Raw genomic sequence first — 20,008 nt, forward strand, 5'->3', positions numbered from 1 at the left:
GAAAACTCCAGCCATTTCCCTCAGCTCAGCAGTCTAAAAGTTCAAAAGGTAGGGAGGGCTTCTTGCCAAGACTAAACTCTGACAAGTATTTGAAAATAAAATTTAATTATGAGCTGGCATTTTGGGGCAGCTTAATATAGTTGGAGTCTTGATATAAACAATGAAATTAAGGTTAAAATTATATGTGGGAACTTGACTCCATCTTCTTTACTAGTACTAAACTTTAGAAGTCTAATAAGTACCTCTAAGAATGACTGCAAATTTCTGTTTCTCAAATAAAAAATTATTCTGAATTTGGTTTTTATGATAATTGAAAACTGACCAGATTCACAGGGTACAAAGATGAATATATCTGCCATCTCTATAGCTATCCCCTTGAAAATAAATCCAACTTTATTGTACTGAGTTTTGTATGTAATAAAATATACTAAACTATTTCTGGACTGCTACCTAAATATGTAGATTATTTCCAAGAAGCTTATTGACTTACTGTCAACAATATGAGAGGATGATTCATGTACAAATAAAAAGGAAAGTTATCTATGATGTAAAAGGAAATTAAGAAATGGAAGACTAAATAAAAATAAATCTGATTTTGTCACTCCTTTAAAATGATCTTTGGGGCTCTCCGTTGCCAATAGGATAAAATCTAAACAACCTTAGTTTAGCTCTTACGGCTTTTCACAACAAATGACATACAGCAGACATTCACTGAGCATTTACTGATAAGAAACACCGTACAGACACCGTGAGAGGGAGCAAAGAAGAAAGAGGCATGGGCATTGACCTCCACAAGATCATGGTCATTAGGGGAAATAGCACACTTTTAAATACCTCCAGCTGTGATAACTGTAATAATGGAAATTCTATCAAAATCATGGAAGAGAGCAAGAGAGAAAAATTAAAGAGCTAGTTATCAACCATGTGACTCGGGAATCCCATCACCATTCTACCCAAAAGAATTGAAAACAGGTATTCATGCAAATAACTCATACATGAATGTTCATAGAAACACTGCTCACAATAGCCAAAAGCCCATCAACTGACAAATGGGTGAAGTTGGTAGCACCCGTATCGTGGAATATTACTTAGTCATTAAAAGGAATGAAATCCTGATAGCTACTACAACATGGATGAACCTTGAAAACATTACGCTAAGTGAACAAAGCCAGACACAAAAGGTCACATAGTATATGATTACATTTATATAATATATCCAGAAAAAGTGAATCTGCTGTGATAGAAAGCGTATCAGTGGTTACCAGGGGCTGGAGTCAGGGAGTGTGGGATAACTGCTCAGTGGGCACAGGGTTTCCTCTTGGGGTGATGGAAACGTCCTGGAACTCAATAGAGGTGACAGTCAGCTAACACTATGAATGTGCTAGAGGCCCACAAACTGTACACTTTAAGTGGTTAATGGTTACTTTATGTTATGTGAATCCTACCTCAACTTTTTAAAAAATGATTAATTATGTGGAGTGTAGATAGTTGGAACAGAGAAAGTTTCACCAAGAAAGTCAATATTGAAAAAGGTGGAAGCTGAGGTGGGATTTTGACATAGTGATAGGTTTTGAAAGGGCTTTCAGGAAGCAGGAACCTTATTGGGAAAATCCTGGAGATTGAAGAATGAAGTTCATATTCCTTGAATATTAACGCATGTTTTCTACTTCTTGAGCATGGTGCAGAGGTGCTCACTAATCAGGTATACTTACTTTGAAGATATGTTGTTCTGTTGATTAGATTTTGAAAGATTTACACCTCTTTTCCAGATCTGTGCGTTTCAGATGGTACCAAGGATTTTACCCTGCTGGCTCTCAGCCAGTGACGTGGGCCATTGATAATGTCTATATTGGTCCCCAATGTGAAGAGATGTGTAATGGACATGGCAGTTGTATCAATGGAACCAAGTGTATATGTGATCCTGGCTACTCAGGTCCAACCTGCAAAATCAGCACCAAAAATCCTGATTTTCTCAAAGATGATTTTGAAGGTAATCTTTTCTTATAAATTCAAGTAGCTCTGTAAAGGAACTCATGTATTAAACACAATTTGTAATATGGTAGTAATCGTTAAGTTCCACTCTAATCTTTCATTATTTATCATTACAATTGGGACCACTCAAATCTTCATGTAGTTCTGGATTTTATAAGGTTCCATTTTGAAATAATGATCAGGGAGAGTAAGACCATAATTGAGAAAAACTTAGGCTATTTTCACCATTTTTCTATCACATGGAATTTCTACTTAATGATATTTTAGAAAATGTCTATAGAAGGTTAATCTTGTTGAGTGAAGGGAACAAGTTTCCAGAAATATAAATTCCTGTCATTGCTTTATCACCAATTTATTAAGCAGCTCCTAATTCACTTTCTGTACCTGTTTTATACATAGAATCTAACATCATTATATGCAAAGGTAATGTTACCCCATAGAAAAATGTTTGTGACGTAATAATTGAAATTCTTCACTCTTAATTGTATATCTACTGCCTATGCACTCTGATAATATTATGACAAACATTCTCATAAGAGAAAGTCTTAAACAAATGTAATACCTATCTGTTAAGCAGTGGGAATAAAAAGAGTTCTTTTCCCCAAGTTGTAAAATTATTATAATATAATTATGGTTTTAGGGTATGTTTTTAAATCAGATTTAAATATATCAATACAATGGAACAATATTCCTCCAAAATAAGGAACAAAATACTAATACATGCTGCAACATGTATAAACCTTAAAAATGTTATGGTAAATGAAAAAAACCATCACATAAGGCCACATACCATATTATTCTATGTACATGAAACATCCAAAATCGGCAAATCCAGAGAACAGCAGAGGGAGTGATGGGGAAATGGGAAGTGACTATTTAATGGCTGCAAGGTTTCCTTTGTGGTGATAAAAGTTCTGGAACTAGCTAGCAGGGATGGTTGTGCATTGCAAGTGGACCGAATGCTGCTGAGTTGTCACTTTATGGTGAAATGTAAATTTTATGTTAAGTATATTTTATTACAATCCGAAAAGTAGTAAACTACATCGAAGATGAATATCTGAAGAGACATGAGAGATGGTTTTGAAAGACATTTAATAGGAATGACCAAACTACACTGAAACTTCTATTAAAATTGTGTTTTTAATAATGTGTAATGTTTGCCTGATGCTGTCCTCATTAGCAAGGACACAGTTGAAGAGGCCAGTGGAAAGGCCACAAAACCCTCCCTTACTCTGGGCCTGAACCAGTCTCTGACTAGCCAGTGTCTTTCTGCAGTGCAGAGGAACAGAAAGGAGGGACTCATCTGGCTGGATCACAGAGACTCAGGACAAGGCCCAGTCCTTCTCTCATGCAGACTTTTAAGCCACACAATCAAATTACTCAAACAAGCTAAAATGTTGAAGAGGCCACTTATCGCAAAATCTAAGACCTTAATAATCATGACTTTATATTTTAAAACTACACAAGGCACTTACCATATTCCTTAATGCATATATGTATGACTCTATTTGGGGTCTTAGGTAAACAATATTTTCCATCTTTTTCAGGCCAGCTAGAATCTGATAGATTTTTATTAATGAGTGGTGGAAAGCCATCTCGGAAGTGTGGAATCCTTTCCAGTGGAAACAACCTCTTTTTCAATGAAGAAGGCTTGCGCATGTTGATGACACGAGATCTGGATTTATCACATGCTAGGTAATCATTTTTTTTTTTTTGTAGGTAATTATTTTTTATTGAAGGGTAGTTGACACACAGTATTACATTACATTAGTTTCAGGTGTACAACACAGTGATTCAACATTTATATACATGATAATTCTAGGTACCAGTTATCCCCATACCAAGTTGTTACAATATTTTGACTACATTCCTTATGCTATACATTACATCCCGGTTACTTATTTATTTTACAATTGGAAGTGTGTACTTTTTTTGTGTGTGTGTGAGGGCATCTCTCATATTTATTGATCAAATGGTTGTTAACAACAATAAAATTCTGTATAGCGGAGTCAATGCTCAATGCGCAATCATTAATCCACCCCAAGCCTAATTTTCGTCAGTCTCCAATCTTCTGAAGCATAACGAACAAGTTCTTACATGTAGAACAAATTCTTACATAGTGAATAAGTTACATGGTGAACAGTACAAGGGCAGTCATCACAGAAACTTTTGGTTTTGCTCATGCATTATGAACTATAAACAGTCAGTTCAAATATGAATACTCATTTGATTTTTATACTTGATTTAAATGTGGATACCACATTTCTCTCTTTATTATTATTATTTTTAATAAAATGCTGAAGTGGTAGGTAGATACAAGATAAAGGTAGAAAACATAGTTTAGTGTTGTAAGAGAGCAAATGTAGATGATCAGGTGTGTGCCTGTAGACTATGTGTTAATCCAAGCTAGACGAGGGCAATAAAACATCCACGTATGCAGAAGATTTCTCTCAGAATGGGGGGGGTGAGGTTCTAAGCCTCACCTCTGTTGATCCCCAATTTCTCACCTGATGGCCCCCCTGTGACTGTGCCTGTCTTAGGTTGTTCCTCCCTTGAGGAATCTTACCCGTCTCTGGCTTAGGTAATCATTTTTAAATGCTGTTGGAAAACCACATTGTAATGTACTTTAGCGGAACATAATTGAATCAGAAAGCAGAGATCTCAAGGACAAGGCTTTCCTTTGGTAATGCTGAGCTTCTGTCTTGTCAAAAGCTCCACTAAGAAACAATTTACATAATTTCCTCTCTAAAACTGAGAGAGATTTGTGCAATAACTAGATGAGAAATGAAACACAGTGAAACAGGCAAAAGTTAATCTCTGGTATTTTACAAGATGGTGACCAGGAAATGACTATGTTTAACCTACTTTAACTTCAAGAAAATGATACTACATCTTCTTTTTTCACCTTCTGCAGAATTATTTTCATTAACACTTGGACTATGTAGAAATTATTTATGCCATAGTAGAAAGCTTAATTGAAATGCAATACATCCTCAAATTATTCACAATTAATTTTATATCCATTAGCAATTTAAGTTAAGAACGTTTGAAGTGCGGCCTTATTCTTCATAAGCATTCTTTCCTATGATTTGCTCATACATTCAAAGCACTCATTTTCCAAACTGAGCATAGCCACTCAGAAACAACATCTTAAACTGGCTCAGAGGATTATGTCCTGTCAAGATGCATATCCCTTGATCATTTGATGAGCCAAGAACTTAGCCAGAAAACTAAAGAAGACAGTTTAACATGTGTAAAATGGAACCCTGACCTATTTTCACAAATGAACAAAGAAATCGTGGTTTTGTTGTTTGAAACAGAGTATCTTAAAATACATCCTAGCATATTTATCCTATTTCTCCTAAATCTTTCATTTTTTGAATTATAAATTTGATCATGCTTCATAGAAAATATAATTCTATCTGTGAGATAATAATTTTACAGTTATAGAAATCAAGATTTTCTTTATCCTGTTTTAATACCCATGGCTTAATTTGATGCCCTTTACTTCAGATTTATCATTGGCAGCTATTTTTCTAATTTAGAAATTATCAAGTTTTTCCAAGTAATTCTGACCTAGTTTATGTATAACTAAATTAATATAAACCTTTTCCCAATACAAGTAGACAATGTGCTAAAAGTTTTTCTCTGTAAATTATTATTTTTATAGATCGGAACATCATTAGGCACTACCCATGTATTTTTTTCATTAATCCAATGTTAACAGTTCCATTATTTATCTCATCTCAGTAGCATGCTCTGTAGGATTTGCATTTATTAACTTCAAAATGCTCCACGTAGAATCCCAATTTTCTCTGAGTTATAAGACAAATGAATGTCCAGTTAATGGATATGGGGGAAGGGTGGAGCCCATGGAGAATGCATGGTTTTTACAAATGGAACTGATAACTTTCATTACAAGCCCAAATATATTTCGTTTGTTTGACATGCATATAATTAGGTATGCACATTGGGTTACATGTGAAATTTATTCTGCATTACCACCTAGCACAGCGGCCAGACCAGGCAACAGCAGCTTGCCTGCCAAAGATAACATGTGAGCCAGTTTTCCTTGGCACCCCAGCTGGTGGCTGCCACTCTGTCCACGTCCCTGCTAGCTGGGAAGGCTGCCACTGGCTGGCTGCCACGGTTCTCCATGGCCAGTATCATCCATCCAGACCCAGCAATAGTCAGTGGCTGGCACACCCCATCATCACCACCACCCCACGCTACGCCCTCTGCCCCAGCACAAAAAACAGAGGAGACTCAGGCTTGACACACCTCTTCCAAAAGATTGTCTGGCCTTTCACAGAGATGTACAGCTGGTGACTTTAAATGTGTCTTCCAAAACCAATAATATGAGATCTGAACAATTACTGGTAAAAGCAGAGAATGGGTGATTTTGCCAATAAATGGCATAAACTACATTAATTACATTCTTCTTCCAGTTTCAGGCTAAGGACAAAGATCCAAATTTATCTTCACTAAATAACAGAATACTCCCAAAGTTGGACAGACTTTGGACCCTTGCCATCTTAGAGACTAGCCAAGGGATGCAGTGAATGCTCACTGCCCTCAGACTGTCCTCTCTGGAGGGGTACGAAATATAAATATGGGTACAGAATTCCCTTTTTCAGATTTTACATTTTATTAACTCACTTTCACAGTAAAAAGGAAAATTGGCCTTTGCAATGACTGCTTTGGACATTCATTAAATTATCGTATTCATTAAAGCCATGCATCCCCCATATTGTCTTTTGTTATGGTGTGGATTTCTCACAGAAATAAAAGTCTGCAGTAAATTTTTCTTGTGTCAGGTTTGTGCAGTTCTTCATGAGACTGGGGTGTGGTAAAGGTGTTCCAGATCCCAGAAGCCAACCTGTGCTTCTACAGTACTCTCTCAGCGGCGGCCTTTCGTGGAGCCTCCTTCAGGAGTTCCTTTTCAGCAACTCCAGCAATGTGGGCAGGTACATTGCCCTGGAGATACCCCTAAAAGCCCGGTCGGCCTCCACTCGCCTCCGCTGGTGGCAGCCCTCTGAGAACGGACACTTCTACAGTCCCTGGGTCATCGACCAGGTCAGTCCCTGCAGGGTTGGCCTTTGTAATTTGGGGCACTTGAGCTGAGTGCGGCCTTGGATAGTATTTAGTCCAGCCCCTCACTCAGTAGAGGAAGCCCAGGACAGTTGAATGACCTGCCCAAGGACACACAGCTAGATTAGATATGACCTTTAGCTTCCTTTCTTTCTCTTTTCCTTCAATTGCCTGAGCCCATAAAAACAAACAACACAGCAGAGGGCCCAGGTCCTGTTCCTAGAGGATTCTACATATGGATAGAGGGACGTTATCAAGCATGATACAAGGTTATAATTCTCTGTAAAGGAAAATGTGCAAATTAGCATTGGCATCACATGCAGTAGTTCCCAAATCCTCCTTCCTAGCCTTTGAAGCAAAAGTAAATAAATCTCCCTAACATCCTTCTGAACAGTTCTAAAGGATCTTATTATACCTAATAAAGTGCATATCAATTAGAACTCAAAGAACCTGTTAACAAACAGAATCCATGCAAAGAATTGGAACTGAAATGCCTTAGGGAACAACTGTCCTTAAATAGAAATTTTACATAGAAAATAATCACATGTAAGCCAAATTTTGCTCTCTCAGCCCGGGGATACATGTAGTTTGCAAAGGCACAATTTGGCCCATGAGGCTGTGAATGGTTTTGTCAATCCTTCAATTTGTTTTCTGTAGCTTCTTGCCAGATGGGCAAGCAGACCACATAAACAAGCATTCTGAAAGCCCCTAACAGTGTTTGCTGCACAATGCCAGTTCTGAGCAATCTCACAGATAAAAACAAACAAACAAAAAAGACTGAACTTCCTCACATCTTGAAACCTAATTAAAAAAAAATTTTTTTTTAAAACACATTTCAGATTCTTATTGGAGGAAATATTTCTGGTAATACAGTCTTGGAGGACGATTTCACAACTCTGGACAGCAGGAAATGGCTGCTTCACCCCGGAGGAACCAAGATGCCCGTGTGCGGCTCTGCTGGTGACGCTCTGGTCTTCATCGAAAAAGCGAGCACCCGGTATGTGGTCACCACGGACATCGCTGTGAACGAGGACTCGTTTCTGCAGATAGACTTTGCAGCCTCCTGCTCGGTCACAGACTCTTGTTATGGTAAATATTCCATTTCCAATTAGAGAGAGGTCAGATGTGTATAAATGGCATCTGTGGCTACCTCTGTCAAAGGCCTGCACTACACCCCTGATAGTCTGTAAGTAAATAGTCAGTGCGTTTTAAGTTAAGCCACAACTGCATTCTTGAAAATATTGTAGATCAATTGAGTTACAGTTTATTTTTTAAAGCATCAGCTATTTTTAAGTAGATGTACATGAAGACTTCTTTTATATATAAATAATATCCCCAACTTATCTTTGTAAATCCAGATTTTTTTTTTTTTTTTTAGGATCAGATTTGCAGAAAAAAGGACTCTCATCACATAGAAAATGCCAGAATAAGTAATAGGATTTACACATAAATTTGTATATATGTGAATTTTAATTCATGGGGCTTTAGGTTCGTTCAGTTATTGTCTCCTTTGCATCTCCCCAGGAATCATGAAATTTTGTTGTTCCCTTTTTTTATGTGGGTCAAAGCATATTCTAGGCCACACTCATTATGACCAATTTGCATCCTCTAGATTGTGCATTCCCACATTCACACATATCTTACACACACACACGGACCAATCTTAGGAGAAATACAAACTGACATCTTTGCATATGGACCCTTCACCAGAATGTGCAGACCTATTGGGAATCTGGGATTCTGGGAGCTTCTGGTTGTTCACCACCCCTATCAGTCTTCCTCCAAGAAATCCAAACTAGAATGTTCACAAGGACCTTGTTCTGTCTTAGATTCTGCGGGAGGCAAAACCTGAAGTTCTAGTTCCAAGGACCTGCAAAATCCACATTTTTCATATTGCCATCAGTTTGAACCTAATGGATATATCTTAGGGAGAATCCCAGAAGTACTCATTCTACCTCAGATTCAGTCAGTCAACATTAAACTAGTCAGTAGGGGTGGAACTCAGAAAAGCATAAGGTACACACCCTGACTTCAGTAGGTACAGTCTAGTTGAGGGAATATTTTTAAAAGTACAAGCTCACTAAACAACTAAATCAAGTGCTCTGTGGAGTAGTACTGATGCAAAATGTAATGAAATTTCAAAGGAGGGAGAGAGGCTGATAGATGGCCAATCCAAGGAGTTTGGGACAATTTTATAAAGAAGCTAAGTCTCAAGTGTGTGTTGATGGTTGGAGAGATTTGCAGGGTCAGTGGAGAAGAGAGGACACCCCAAGCCAGGCTGGCAGCGTAAGCAAAGAAGAGAAAGTGGGGAGGATCCTCCTGATCCATCAGAGAAACCATGAGCTTACCAGCCTGACAGGCAATACCTGCATCTGATGCAGGAGAGCAGAGAGCTCATTTTGAAAACAGAAGGAGACTTTAAGGTCCTAGGTGCCTACTCCCTCATTAGCATAGGAAGCCAATGAGAACCCAAGAGGTAAGTTATGGCATGGTCACAGCATGGTGAGTCCTGGCAGCAGCACCGGGACAGAAACTTGGCCCTCATAAGCCCAGTCACATGTTTTTTCTGCTGTAGGCTGGCGCAGCCTCTTGAGAAAGGTTGTACTAGATGATAAAATGAAGATGATAGTGGCTAAGCAGAGGTGGCAACAAATTAAGCAGGGCCTTACAAGGCAGGCACAGGAATTTGTGCCTGATAAGGTCATGAACAAGAGGGCAAAGTGCAGAGTAGTGGTATGGGGTGTTTTAGGGAGATTAGCCTGGGAGCTAAAGGGAAGTAGGGAAAAATCCCCATAAAGAAGCCTTGTTGGGACTGTCCACAGGAGCTGGTGAGGACCTGCACTATATGGCATAAAGAGAAATGGAATGGATGAAACTAATATGACATGATGCAGGCAAAAAGCCAAGAGCAGCGAGTCTCACACCAGGTGACAGGTTGAACATATAGGGTGCAGAAGAGAAAATAATTAAATAATTGCTAAATTAGAGACCCAGAAAACTAGTGCAAATGTATTGCCGTTGATAGAATTTAGTACTTAGAAAGAGATGTTTATTTATGAGGGAAAATGATAAGTTTTTCCTTGGTTTGGGTTGAAAGTAGCATCAAGTGGAGAAGCCCTGTAGCGAGGAGGACTTAGAGTTCGGAAAGCAAGAACTTCACCTACATCATAGTGTGCATTAGTGCATCATAGTGTGCCAGCATCTAGCGTAATGCCCGGCTGAATAAACATTTGTTAATAAAATCAGTCTTGAGACATAAAGTTGGGAGGTTTGGGCACAGAGATAATATTTAGAGCCCAAGGAGTGTACACATAGAATAGAAAGCCAGAATTGGAGTCTGGAAGAATGCCCATAGCTGGACAAGTTAGCACAGAAGCAGAGGGAGAGTAAGGCAAGAGATTTAGAATAATATCCTCTAGGAGAAAATAAAGTTCAGGAATCAGGGAGTCATCAATAAAGTCGAATGCTCTAGGGAGGACAAGAACAATGAGGACTGAGACGGCCATTGTATTCAGCTAGAAAAGGCCACTAGGCGCCTTAGAGCAGTGAGTGGTCCCATGCTGGCTGCACAGGAGAATCAGCTGGGGAGCTCTGAGGCTCCTGGCACCTTGGCCATGCCCCAGAAGAGTGAAACCACAATCTCTGGGCAAGGGACCCTGGCCTCAGGAGTTTCTAAAGTACCCAGGTGATTTCAGAGTGTAGCCAAGATTGAGAATCACGGCCTCAGAGAAAGAAATTTCAGGAGGTGGGGGCTAAGGATATTTATAAAGCTTAAGAAGGGACAAGAGAGAAGCATAAAATACAGGGAATAAGCTGAACGTTTCAGAAGAGAAAACAAAAAAAGAATTATCCTTCCACAGGCCCACGGCCTGACTGTGCCTTGGCAGAAATTGGATGTCCTTCAGCTACCTTCTCATATACTGACTCTGATTTCCTATAGCACAATAATAACACAGCAGAGCAGGATATATAAGCCAAAGAAATTTTGCAATTTCTAAGAAGTTTCACCTATACCAGGAGCGAAATCAACATTAACTGGTCAGGATCTCTATGGAATGGTCTTATTTTGAGAAGGCTGCTCAATTTTTTTTAACTTAAAAAGAAATAATTATTAAAATATATGATTACTATGTTCTGTGTCTGTATGTCAGCCATTAAATAATGGTCATAATACAAATTGTTACAATACATTAAATTATATATAATTCATATATTTATGTAACATAGTCTATAACTGTCAGATTAAATAGTAAATACATATAAATTGTAACTATTACTACTGTTGCTTTAACTGTATATGAAGCAATAATTTTGTTAGGATTGTTCTGAAAATTTCTCAGTATAAGAAGGGATTCAGGAAAATTTATGTTACTTGACAGTATCCCCTTAAAAGAAAAATTATTTCAATGTGGAAGGTCAAAAATAATAACTAATAATGTACAGAGGGAAAAATAAAACCAGCAAACATTTCAAACAAGGAAACATAAATATAAGGAAAAATCAAATTGACACTCAGTGGAAATTAAACCATATGAAAACATAAGTAATTATGGTTCCTGGGTCTGCAGTGAGTGGTCCCATGCTGGCTGCACAGGAGAATCAGAAAACTAGTGCAAATGTATTGCCATTGATAGAATGCCATTGCAGACATGTACTTCCATCCAGAATCATGTTTCCTATTTCAGCCATTGAATTGGAATACTCAGTAGATCTTGGATTATCGTGGCACCCCTTGGTAAGGGACTGTCTGCCAACCCATGTGGAATGCAGTCGCTATCACCTACAGCGGATCCTCGTGTCAGACACTTTCAACAAGTGGAGCAGAATCACTCTGCCTCTCCCTCCTTACACCAGGTATGTACGCTTCTGCGTGTAGGGAACCTGAATGTGATATGATGTGGCATGGCAGCTCTTAGCACAGCAAGTTTAAGTAAGATGTGGTATATTTTCTTACTTGTTATAATAGTTCCAAGGATGAATTATTAAGGCCATCTTAATAAGTAAAATAAAATCCAGGTTTTGTGGTGATATTGTTCTGTGTGTCCCCCAAATCCAGACCTTTACTGACTTTTAACTCTAATATTTTTAAAGAATGGCATATTCAAGAGAACTAGCTGGATCAGTGAGCTTCTCAAATTTAACTTACTGTGCCAAGAACAAGTCTTAAATTTAAAACAAGCATATTGGATGCAAAATAAACTGAAATAGTGTATTTTCTATCAGTCAGACTGTTTTAAATATAGCAGTGAGTGGTGTCATTATCAATAGATGTAGCAAATAAATGTGTATTAAAATTAGTGTCCACTTTTGCAATTTTATTTTGAAAAGTATCTTGAGAATTATCACCTGGAACACTCTTTTAGGTGAAAAACAATTGTAAATGCTTTATTCCTTGTGTCTGTAAGAAATGCTGGTGGCTTAAAATTGACCGCTAGATGCGGGTAAAGAAGTTAAGTCTAAAGTACATGCATATTCACACTCGTTTGAGTAAAGCAGAGAATTCATCTTGCCTGGTGGGATTGTGTTACATGATTCTCTCTCTTTTCATCAGCTATGTCGGTGCTAATCACAGTAAGGCTTTAAAATCTTGATAGGAATTCCTGTTTTCTTCCAGAAAATGATAATCAGTTGCTGCTGTTAAGAAAGAAGTGAAACAACCCATGTAGTATGTGGGACAGGAATTAGAGTTTGGGCTCATTATTGCTCCTTGCCTCCCCAAAAATGAAGGATGAATAAATCCTCCTAGCAAATCTTCATAAAATTCAACCATTCATCTAGGACATAACTTTTCTTGGGATTATCATAAATGGGATGGTTTCCGTTACTAACAGCCTAGGGCTCCTCTACAATTGCTGGCTCAGAGGTATGAGACTATATTAACTGTCAGCAGAGTTGCCAAGTTTCAGTGAGATACGTGAGATTTTGTTGCTCATTAAAGGTATTGCCATGCATGAATTATTAAGGCGATCTTAATAAGTAAAATAGAAAAAAAAAACTCCATTAAGGCAGTAGTCTTTTAAGTCTTTATGAATTCTGTGAATTATTACCCAGCTACTTGGTAGCATTTTGCAAATAAATGACATTCTAAGATTTACTCTGGCTAGTCATTATACCCTTGAGTCTTTTACTCAAGAACAGTAATTATTTTTAATCTTTTAATCTATCCTTTAATTGTCTCTTGCACATACCCGTAAGAATTTTGACACTTTCAAATGATATTTGAAACTTTTGATGAGAATCCATTTCCTTTTGTTATTGTATTGGAAATACGCAACTTGTTTATTTTACTACCCTCAAAGCTCATGTTGAACAGTTTCTTAAAAGGAACACTGCCTTATAACAAGGCCCATCATACAATTCATAAAGAAACAAGCATGTCTGGAGTCCAAGCTAGACCCATTTCTTATCATGCTCTGCTATATGCCAGAGATCATTAGAACAGAATGCAGGCTCAGAGCACTTTGTCTCAAAATACAAATTAGCATATCTATACTGTATCTGCTCTTATATCCTTTTTAAATATCTTGCTAATTTTTAAATATCTTGAGTTGAACTCACTGTCTCAACACCTGCAGTGTTCAGACAGCAATGTTTATTTCATTCATCAGGGCACAATAGAGAATTTCAGTTTGTAGCTCTTCACTATAAACAAACATGATGCTGACAACTTAAAGCCATGTGCTAAGTAAGGGCTTGGAGTGTCCGTAACACTGTGCCAACTGTCATTTTGTCCACTCACTTACTTATCATATGCCCACAAGGCTAGGATCCCAATATTTTTGGCACAGTTGTGTTAAGAGTGAACTGAGGTTGATTATCCACAAACTGACATTAAATCATTAACCAAACTGAAATGCCAGTAGTCATCAGTAGCAATTATTCATTCATTTAGTCATTTATTAAACAAATATTTTTGAAGTGCTGGGTCTGTTCAGCTGGGAGCTGAATTTATCCCTGCCTCAGGGAACTTTTAGTCCAGAAGTGGGAAATAAGTATTAACTAGAAATGACCAGTGATCTCAGAAGGAAATATAAAGTTCAACTCTGATAAGTAATGGAGGAAAGTTGCATGATGCTAAGAGATTATATATCACAGAGAGATTTACCTTGGTCAAAAAAGTCAAGGGACACTTTCTTGAGGAAAGAATAACTAAAGTAAGATATGGAGAATAATTAGGAGCTAACTACATGAAGAGTAAGTGGAAGGGTGTGGCAGGCAAGGAAAACAGACCACAGTAGGAGGAAGCAGGCATGTCTGAGATATTGAAAGAATGGATTAGAGAGAGTAAGTGAGGTGTGAGATGGTGGCAGACCATGAAAAGCATTGTAGGTTGTGCTGGATTGTAGGGCATTTGCTACATGAATGATGAAAAGCCTGCTACAGTGCCTGAGAATAGAAAGGCGTGATCAGATTTGCATTCACAAAAGTTCCTTCTAAATGGAGAACAGATTAGGGAGATGGGAGTAGATGCGAGGAGACACTTAAAGGGGCATTAAGTGCTGGTAGCTTGGACAGACATGCAGCAGGTGTGAAGTGGGGGAAATTCAAGAGAAATGGAGGCAGTGAAATTGACTGAGCTCAATGATGAAAGGGACGTGGAGGGTGAGGGAGAATGTAGTGCTGAAGATGACTCCCTGGTTTCTGAATGGACGCAGATGCTTTCAGTGGGAAGGGAACACTGCGACCAAACACAGATGCATCCCACTCGGCTCCAGCCATTGCTGCTAAAACCTAAATAAATTGAGGTAGATTGAATCACAGTCTCTATTCCTCCCCATACTCACTGGTTAAGTCAAGTCTTCACAGAAGAAAAAAAAAATGAATGGAAAGTATTGCGGTTTAGAGGAGGGCTCCAGCTTTTCAGCCCTATGAGCTTTGAAGCAAGTCTTTTTATGTCCATAAGCTTCAGTTCCCTCACCTGAAAAATGGAGATACTTTTTACCACATAAAAATCTAATAAATGGGCATGGAAGCCCATAAAAGGGTTGACATTGTAAACATTTATTAAAATGAAAATAAATCATTTTAACTTTTATGAGTTAACAACATAATCACACTTGTTTATTATCCATATGGTTTATTAAAACCATAGCACTAGTTTATTATCAGACCTCAATTGCAGTCCAATTAAGAAGTCTTCCTAAGGAGAGCAGGCCCATGGTAGTGGTGGGATAACCTCTGCATCTCCTGCCCTGGAGGAGGTTACAATCTGAGTGGGAAAAAATAAACAACTTAGAAGTAACATGTGCTGTATATAATTCAGAGCTTCCCTGAGGAATGGGTGGTAGGAATTGAGAGATGAAAGTAGCCTTTGAATGCCAGAGTTAGAGAGGTTTTTGTGGAAGAGATGGGCCCTGGTCTCAAAGGATGGCTAAGGGTTAGGGAGGTAAAGGGAAGAATATTCTGAATTAGGGGAATAATGCAAACAAGGAGTTGCTAACTAAAAAGAGGCCTCATATCTAGAAGCTGTGAAAAGTTGTTCCTCAGCAGAGTTGGGTTAATGTATAGCAAGCATTGAAGCAAGCAGAAAAGTTTAGAATTGTAGGAAAAATGAATTGTAGCATGTTTTGAGCTGAGAATATTCTTCCAAGAAAAAAATTGGGAGAATAGAGATTCAGGTAAGAGAACGTGGCAAAGGCATTGTGATAATGACTGTACATGCATTAACAAGGGTCTGCGCTGCAGTTAACCTGAGGAAGTGAGGCAGGTCTTACTGACATTTCCAAGAAAGAATTGATGAAACTCAGTCACTGATTTCTTCTCCATTGTGCCCATTAAGAGATGACTCTAAAGTTTGAAAAGAGAGTGGTGAGATGTGGGGAGAGAGTCAAAGTCAATTCCAGGAGGGACAATATGGCAAGTGTAATCAGATGATGCTGAATTAAATGTGATGACTGCAGATACAAATGGACACAAGCATTTGACAGGGACATGAAAATCGGAGCCCAAGGAAGACAATAAACTTCGTAGGCATGAGTGTAGAGGTGATAGGCCCTGATACAAAGCTGCAGCAGCTCTGCAGAGCAGAGCATTTAAAAATAGAAAAGGCTCCTTAAATGTCATAGCAGAATGAGTGGAATGGCTATTGAAGGAACCAGGAAGATGCAGTCAGGGAGGCAGAGGAAGAATCAGAAAAATACAGTATCCAAAAGCCAAGTGAGAACAGAATATCAAGCAGGAAGAGGTGGCCATCGGTGACAAATGCTACAGAGAGTCATGAGGAAAAGAAGTTTCATAGCAAATTTACTAGATTTTTTAATAAGGAGATGGTCAGTGACCTTCCAAAGAACAGTTTCAGTAAGATACTGCAAATAAATACAGCTTGTCTGGCCCCAGAGCCCCTGGACTTCACCAAATATTAATACTGCATCTTTATTGCATGTATATATACTCCTGAAAGAAATAGGAAGGGCAGAATGCCAAGACTTCTTGAGAGAGGCTGAAAAAGATAGGAAGATGCCAAAACAATTTCATAGCCCCTAATCTGCATCGGCCTCCTCCTCCTCTTTACTAACTCCGACCTAAAAATAGCAGGTGGCCCAAGTGGCATGCGTTCTTGAAACGTCACCTGAGAACCAGGGTGAGTCAGTGGAAGGACAGGTAACCCAAAGCCACCAAGAAAGGGAGGTGGGGAGCTGCCACGGGACGGCTCAGGTGTGAGTTGACTATTTTAAGTCACAGTTTGAAAATGATCCGTTCCCTCTACTGGCCCTAATGACCTGGCTGATACCTCTGTCTTTAAAGATTAACTACAACACTTTGGAAGTCAGGTGGTTTTTGCCACGGCATGGAAGTTATTTGGTGCTTGCAGGAAGTTTAAAGGAAAGGTGACAAGCACAAGAAGGGCAAGAAGATCGTGAAAAGATTGGGGTGATGGAATGAAATAGTGAAGTCTGTGCTTTTTTGCAGGTAAACAAATTTAGAGAGAGAGGATGTTTTCAATGATGTTTTCACCTATTATAATAACTGCAAACAAATAAAAAGTCGTCGTCTAAGAAAGCCAAATAACTAAGTATAATATTTAGGGGTTCATCGTAGGGAAATATTCAAGGGAAATATTTGTTTATTTTTTAAAGGCATGATTCTTTAAACTTGCCCTGATACTCTTTCTTTCCCTCCATTGTTACTTCTAACTTACCAGTATCTTTTGAGACACTTTTTGCAAGTGTTCATATTACTGAACATCTTGTTAAAATTTTCAGTCAAGCCAAGGAAGCCTTGCGTTTCTCACACATTCATCTTCTCATGCATCATTTTGATACTTTGAACACCACTGCTATTACTTTTTCAAATTTCTGCTGGTCTTTCAAGACTACAGAACATAAACTAAGTTTGATTTCACATGGTGAATAAATTACTGTATATTTTGGTATTCTGGTAAGACAAATGAAATCTATTCCCATTTCCACTACATCAGAGAATCAAACTATTTCCAGAAATTCTGCATTCCCTCTAAGCTTAATCAGTTGTCAAACTTGATGCCAAAGTTATCAGAGAATTTGAGATTTGGCTAATTGCTATGTACTTAAGATTGTTTTAACCATTTAAATGTAAGTTATTCTCCATTAAAAAGGTATTCTATAAGTTATAGGAAATTCCTTTATTTAAAGGATGGTCCAGTGTATTTGGTGCCCTCAGTAGGCTTACTTAAAACACTGTAGTTTTTATTATAATAATTATTTTGTTATTGTAATTATCAGAAAAATAATAAAACCTTATTTTAACAAAAGGATAGCCATTCTCTTTTATTTATAATCCTTAAATCAAAATTTTACTTTGAGTTTAAAGGAACCACAGATTATTTTTGGCTCACATTTATCTATTTAAAACCCAAACATACCAAATAAAAGAGAACTGTCTGCTATACTTCAGTGTGATCATTATCCAACTTCAATAATTACCGATTCGTGACCAACCGTGTTTCATCAACAGCACCACTCATTCCTGCCCCCCATAATATTTTGAAGCAAATCCCAGTCATCATATCAACTAAATACGTTAGTATGTATCTCTAAAAGAGGACTTCAAAAAAAATGCAATAGTATGATCCCACCTACAAATTCATAATTTCTTATTCAATACTAACTCAGTATTCAGTATTCAAATGTCCCTGTTTGTCTCATTAAACATGTTGTAGTTTTTTAAATAAGGATACAAATTAATGTAATCAGTTGACATGACTTTTAAGTCTCCTTTAACCTCAGGGTCCCCCTTCCTGCCTTTTAAGATGAGGACTAAGACACAGAAGTTACTTGATTTTCACCACAGATACACAGTCAGTGGCTGAACCAGGATAACGCCAAAGTTCTCCGTTTGTTCTGTCAAGGAAGAAGAAAAGCCATGTGGGGTAGCTCATTTCAATTCTTCTATTGCCAACTCTATCATGTGCTTTCTACCCTAGTTCCAGAGAGGTATCAAGAAGGATCTAGGTCATCTTATAAAGGTACCTAACCTTTATCACATTTGTTTGGGGTCATAACCTGTAGTCCAGACACTTTCTCCTCTCTTGCCAGTACTCAGACTTCAATGTATTATAAGAAATTTAGGAGAAAAAAATATTAAATGACAGTATATATTCTTTTATGGACACATTAAAGTTATCTAAAAATCCCAAAATGGTACAATAATTTGGTCTCCTACAAATACCCAATGTAAATTAAAATCATCAAGAGAATTTTCTACCAAAAGATTTTGGATGCCTAAATTAAATGGCCCCTGCTAGCTGCCAAACCTGTAGTCATCCAGCCTTTACCTGCCAGCAAGGACAACTAGAGTTCTCAGTAACACATCAATTCCAGCAGTGATTTGCCAAGTCAGGAGATAGTGGGTGAGTATATACACACAACCTGTTTTCCACAGCAGCTAGACCATTTTGCACTCCCACCCCAACCACATCCTTACCAATACATGTTATTGCTGTCTTTTTTATCATAGCCATCCTCATGGGTATGAAGTCATACCTAATTGTGGTTTTGATTTGCATTTCTCTAATGACTAATGATGTTGAACATCTTTTCAACTAATGATGTTGATTGTTAAACATCTTTTCATGGACTCACCAACCATTCATACATCTTCTTTGGAATATCTCTACTTTTATCAAACACAGAAAAATAGGCTAGTGGAGGAAATTTTATGCCCAACATAAAGGCAGGGTCTTGGCTAGCAAAACAAATAGAAGATGCATTTTGAAATGGCCCTCTGACTCAAATGCAGAGGGCCAAGAGCTTCAAGTACGACATTAACTTGCAGAAGTCAAGATAAATAGACTTGTGTGTGCATACAGCAGCAAAACACACAGCATTCCATAGTTGAAAAACTGTTCATATGTAGGGGGAGTTGTGGGGGTAGGATTATTTTGTGCAGGTTGAGGTAGGGTTATGAAGGGTTCACATTGAAAATACAGAGTAATGATGAACCAAGGGATTCTTGCTTGTCTTAGTTTTGTGAGTTAATCAGTGTGACTTAGGACACTGAGCCCCGATTTCTTTGTTGGTGGAGTGAGGTGCTTAGCTATATTTTCTAGTCCTAAATATTTTATGCATCTTTTTGAGAGTAAAGGAGACATCAAGGAAAACTGAAAAGATTTTTTTTTTAATTATGTATGGTTCCTCTCAAAGGGCTTTCTCTCCTACAATGACGATGGTAACAAGGACTTCGTAGGTAGATAGAGCTGTCCTGAAGAAAAGAGCAGATGCAGACCCTCTGAAATCTGTATCAAAACCTATCCGGAGGTGTGGAGGTAGCATGGGGAAAGTTCCTGGGGAGAGCAGTAACAGAAACACTGCTGATAGTGACATTTTTTTAACTGCCTAGTAATAGATATTAAAAAACACTTATGGAGCACTTACTATGTGGTGTAAACGGAGAGGGAATGATTTAAGTTCAGAATAGAAGCAAGAGGAGGCATTTCAAGGATATGGAA

At 38.1% G+C, this 20,008-nt stretch overlaps 1 protein-coding gene across 2 annotated transcripts in view; it reads left to right on the forward strand.

The window, feature by feature from the left end:
• Nucleotides 1-20,008, forward strand: part of RELN (reelin) — a 482,819-nt gene that overhangs the window by 420,524 nt on the left and 42,287 nt on the right. For both annotated transcript variants that reach the window (XM_057504425.1, XM_036892412.2), the window contains exons 42-46: nucleotides 1,770-1,990; nucleotides 3,540-3,687; nucleotides 6,810-7,068; nucleotides 7,923-8,172; nucleotides 11,769-11,937. In XM_057504425.1, the coding sequence (XP_057360408.1) occupies nucleotides 1,770-1,990; nucleotides 3,540-3,687; nucleotides 6,810-7,068; nucleotides 7,923-8,172; nucleotides 11,769-11,937 (1,047 nt within the window). The remainder of the gene's footprint in view (nucleotides 1-1,769; nucleotides 1,991-3,539; nucleotides 3,688-6,809; nucleotides 7,069-7,922; nucleotides 8,173-11,768; nucleotides 11,938-20,008) is intronic.

The sequence above is a fragment of the Manis pentadactyla genome, chromosome 7 (assembly GCF_030020395.1).
Source record: "Manis pentadactyla isolate mManPen7 chromosome 7, mManPen7.hap1, whole genome shotgun sequence".
Classification (NCBI taxonomy): domain Eukaryota; kingdom Metazoa; phylum Chordata; class Mammalia; order Pholidota; family Manidae; genus Manis; species Manis pentadactyla.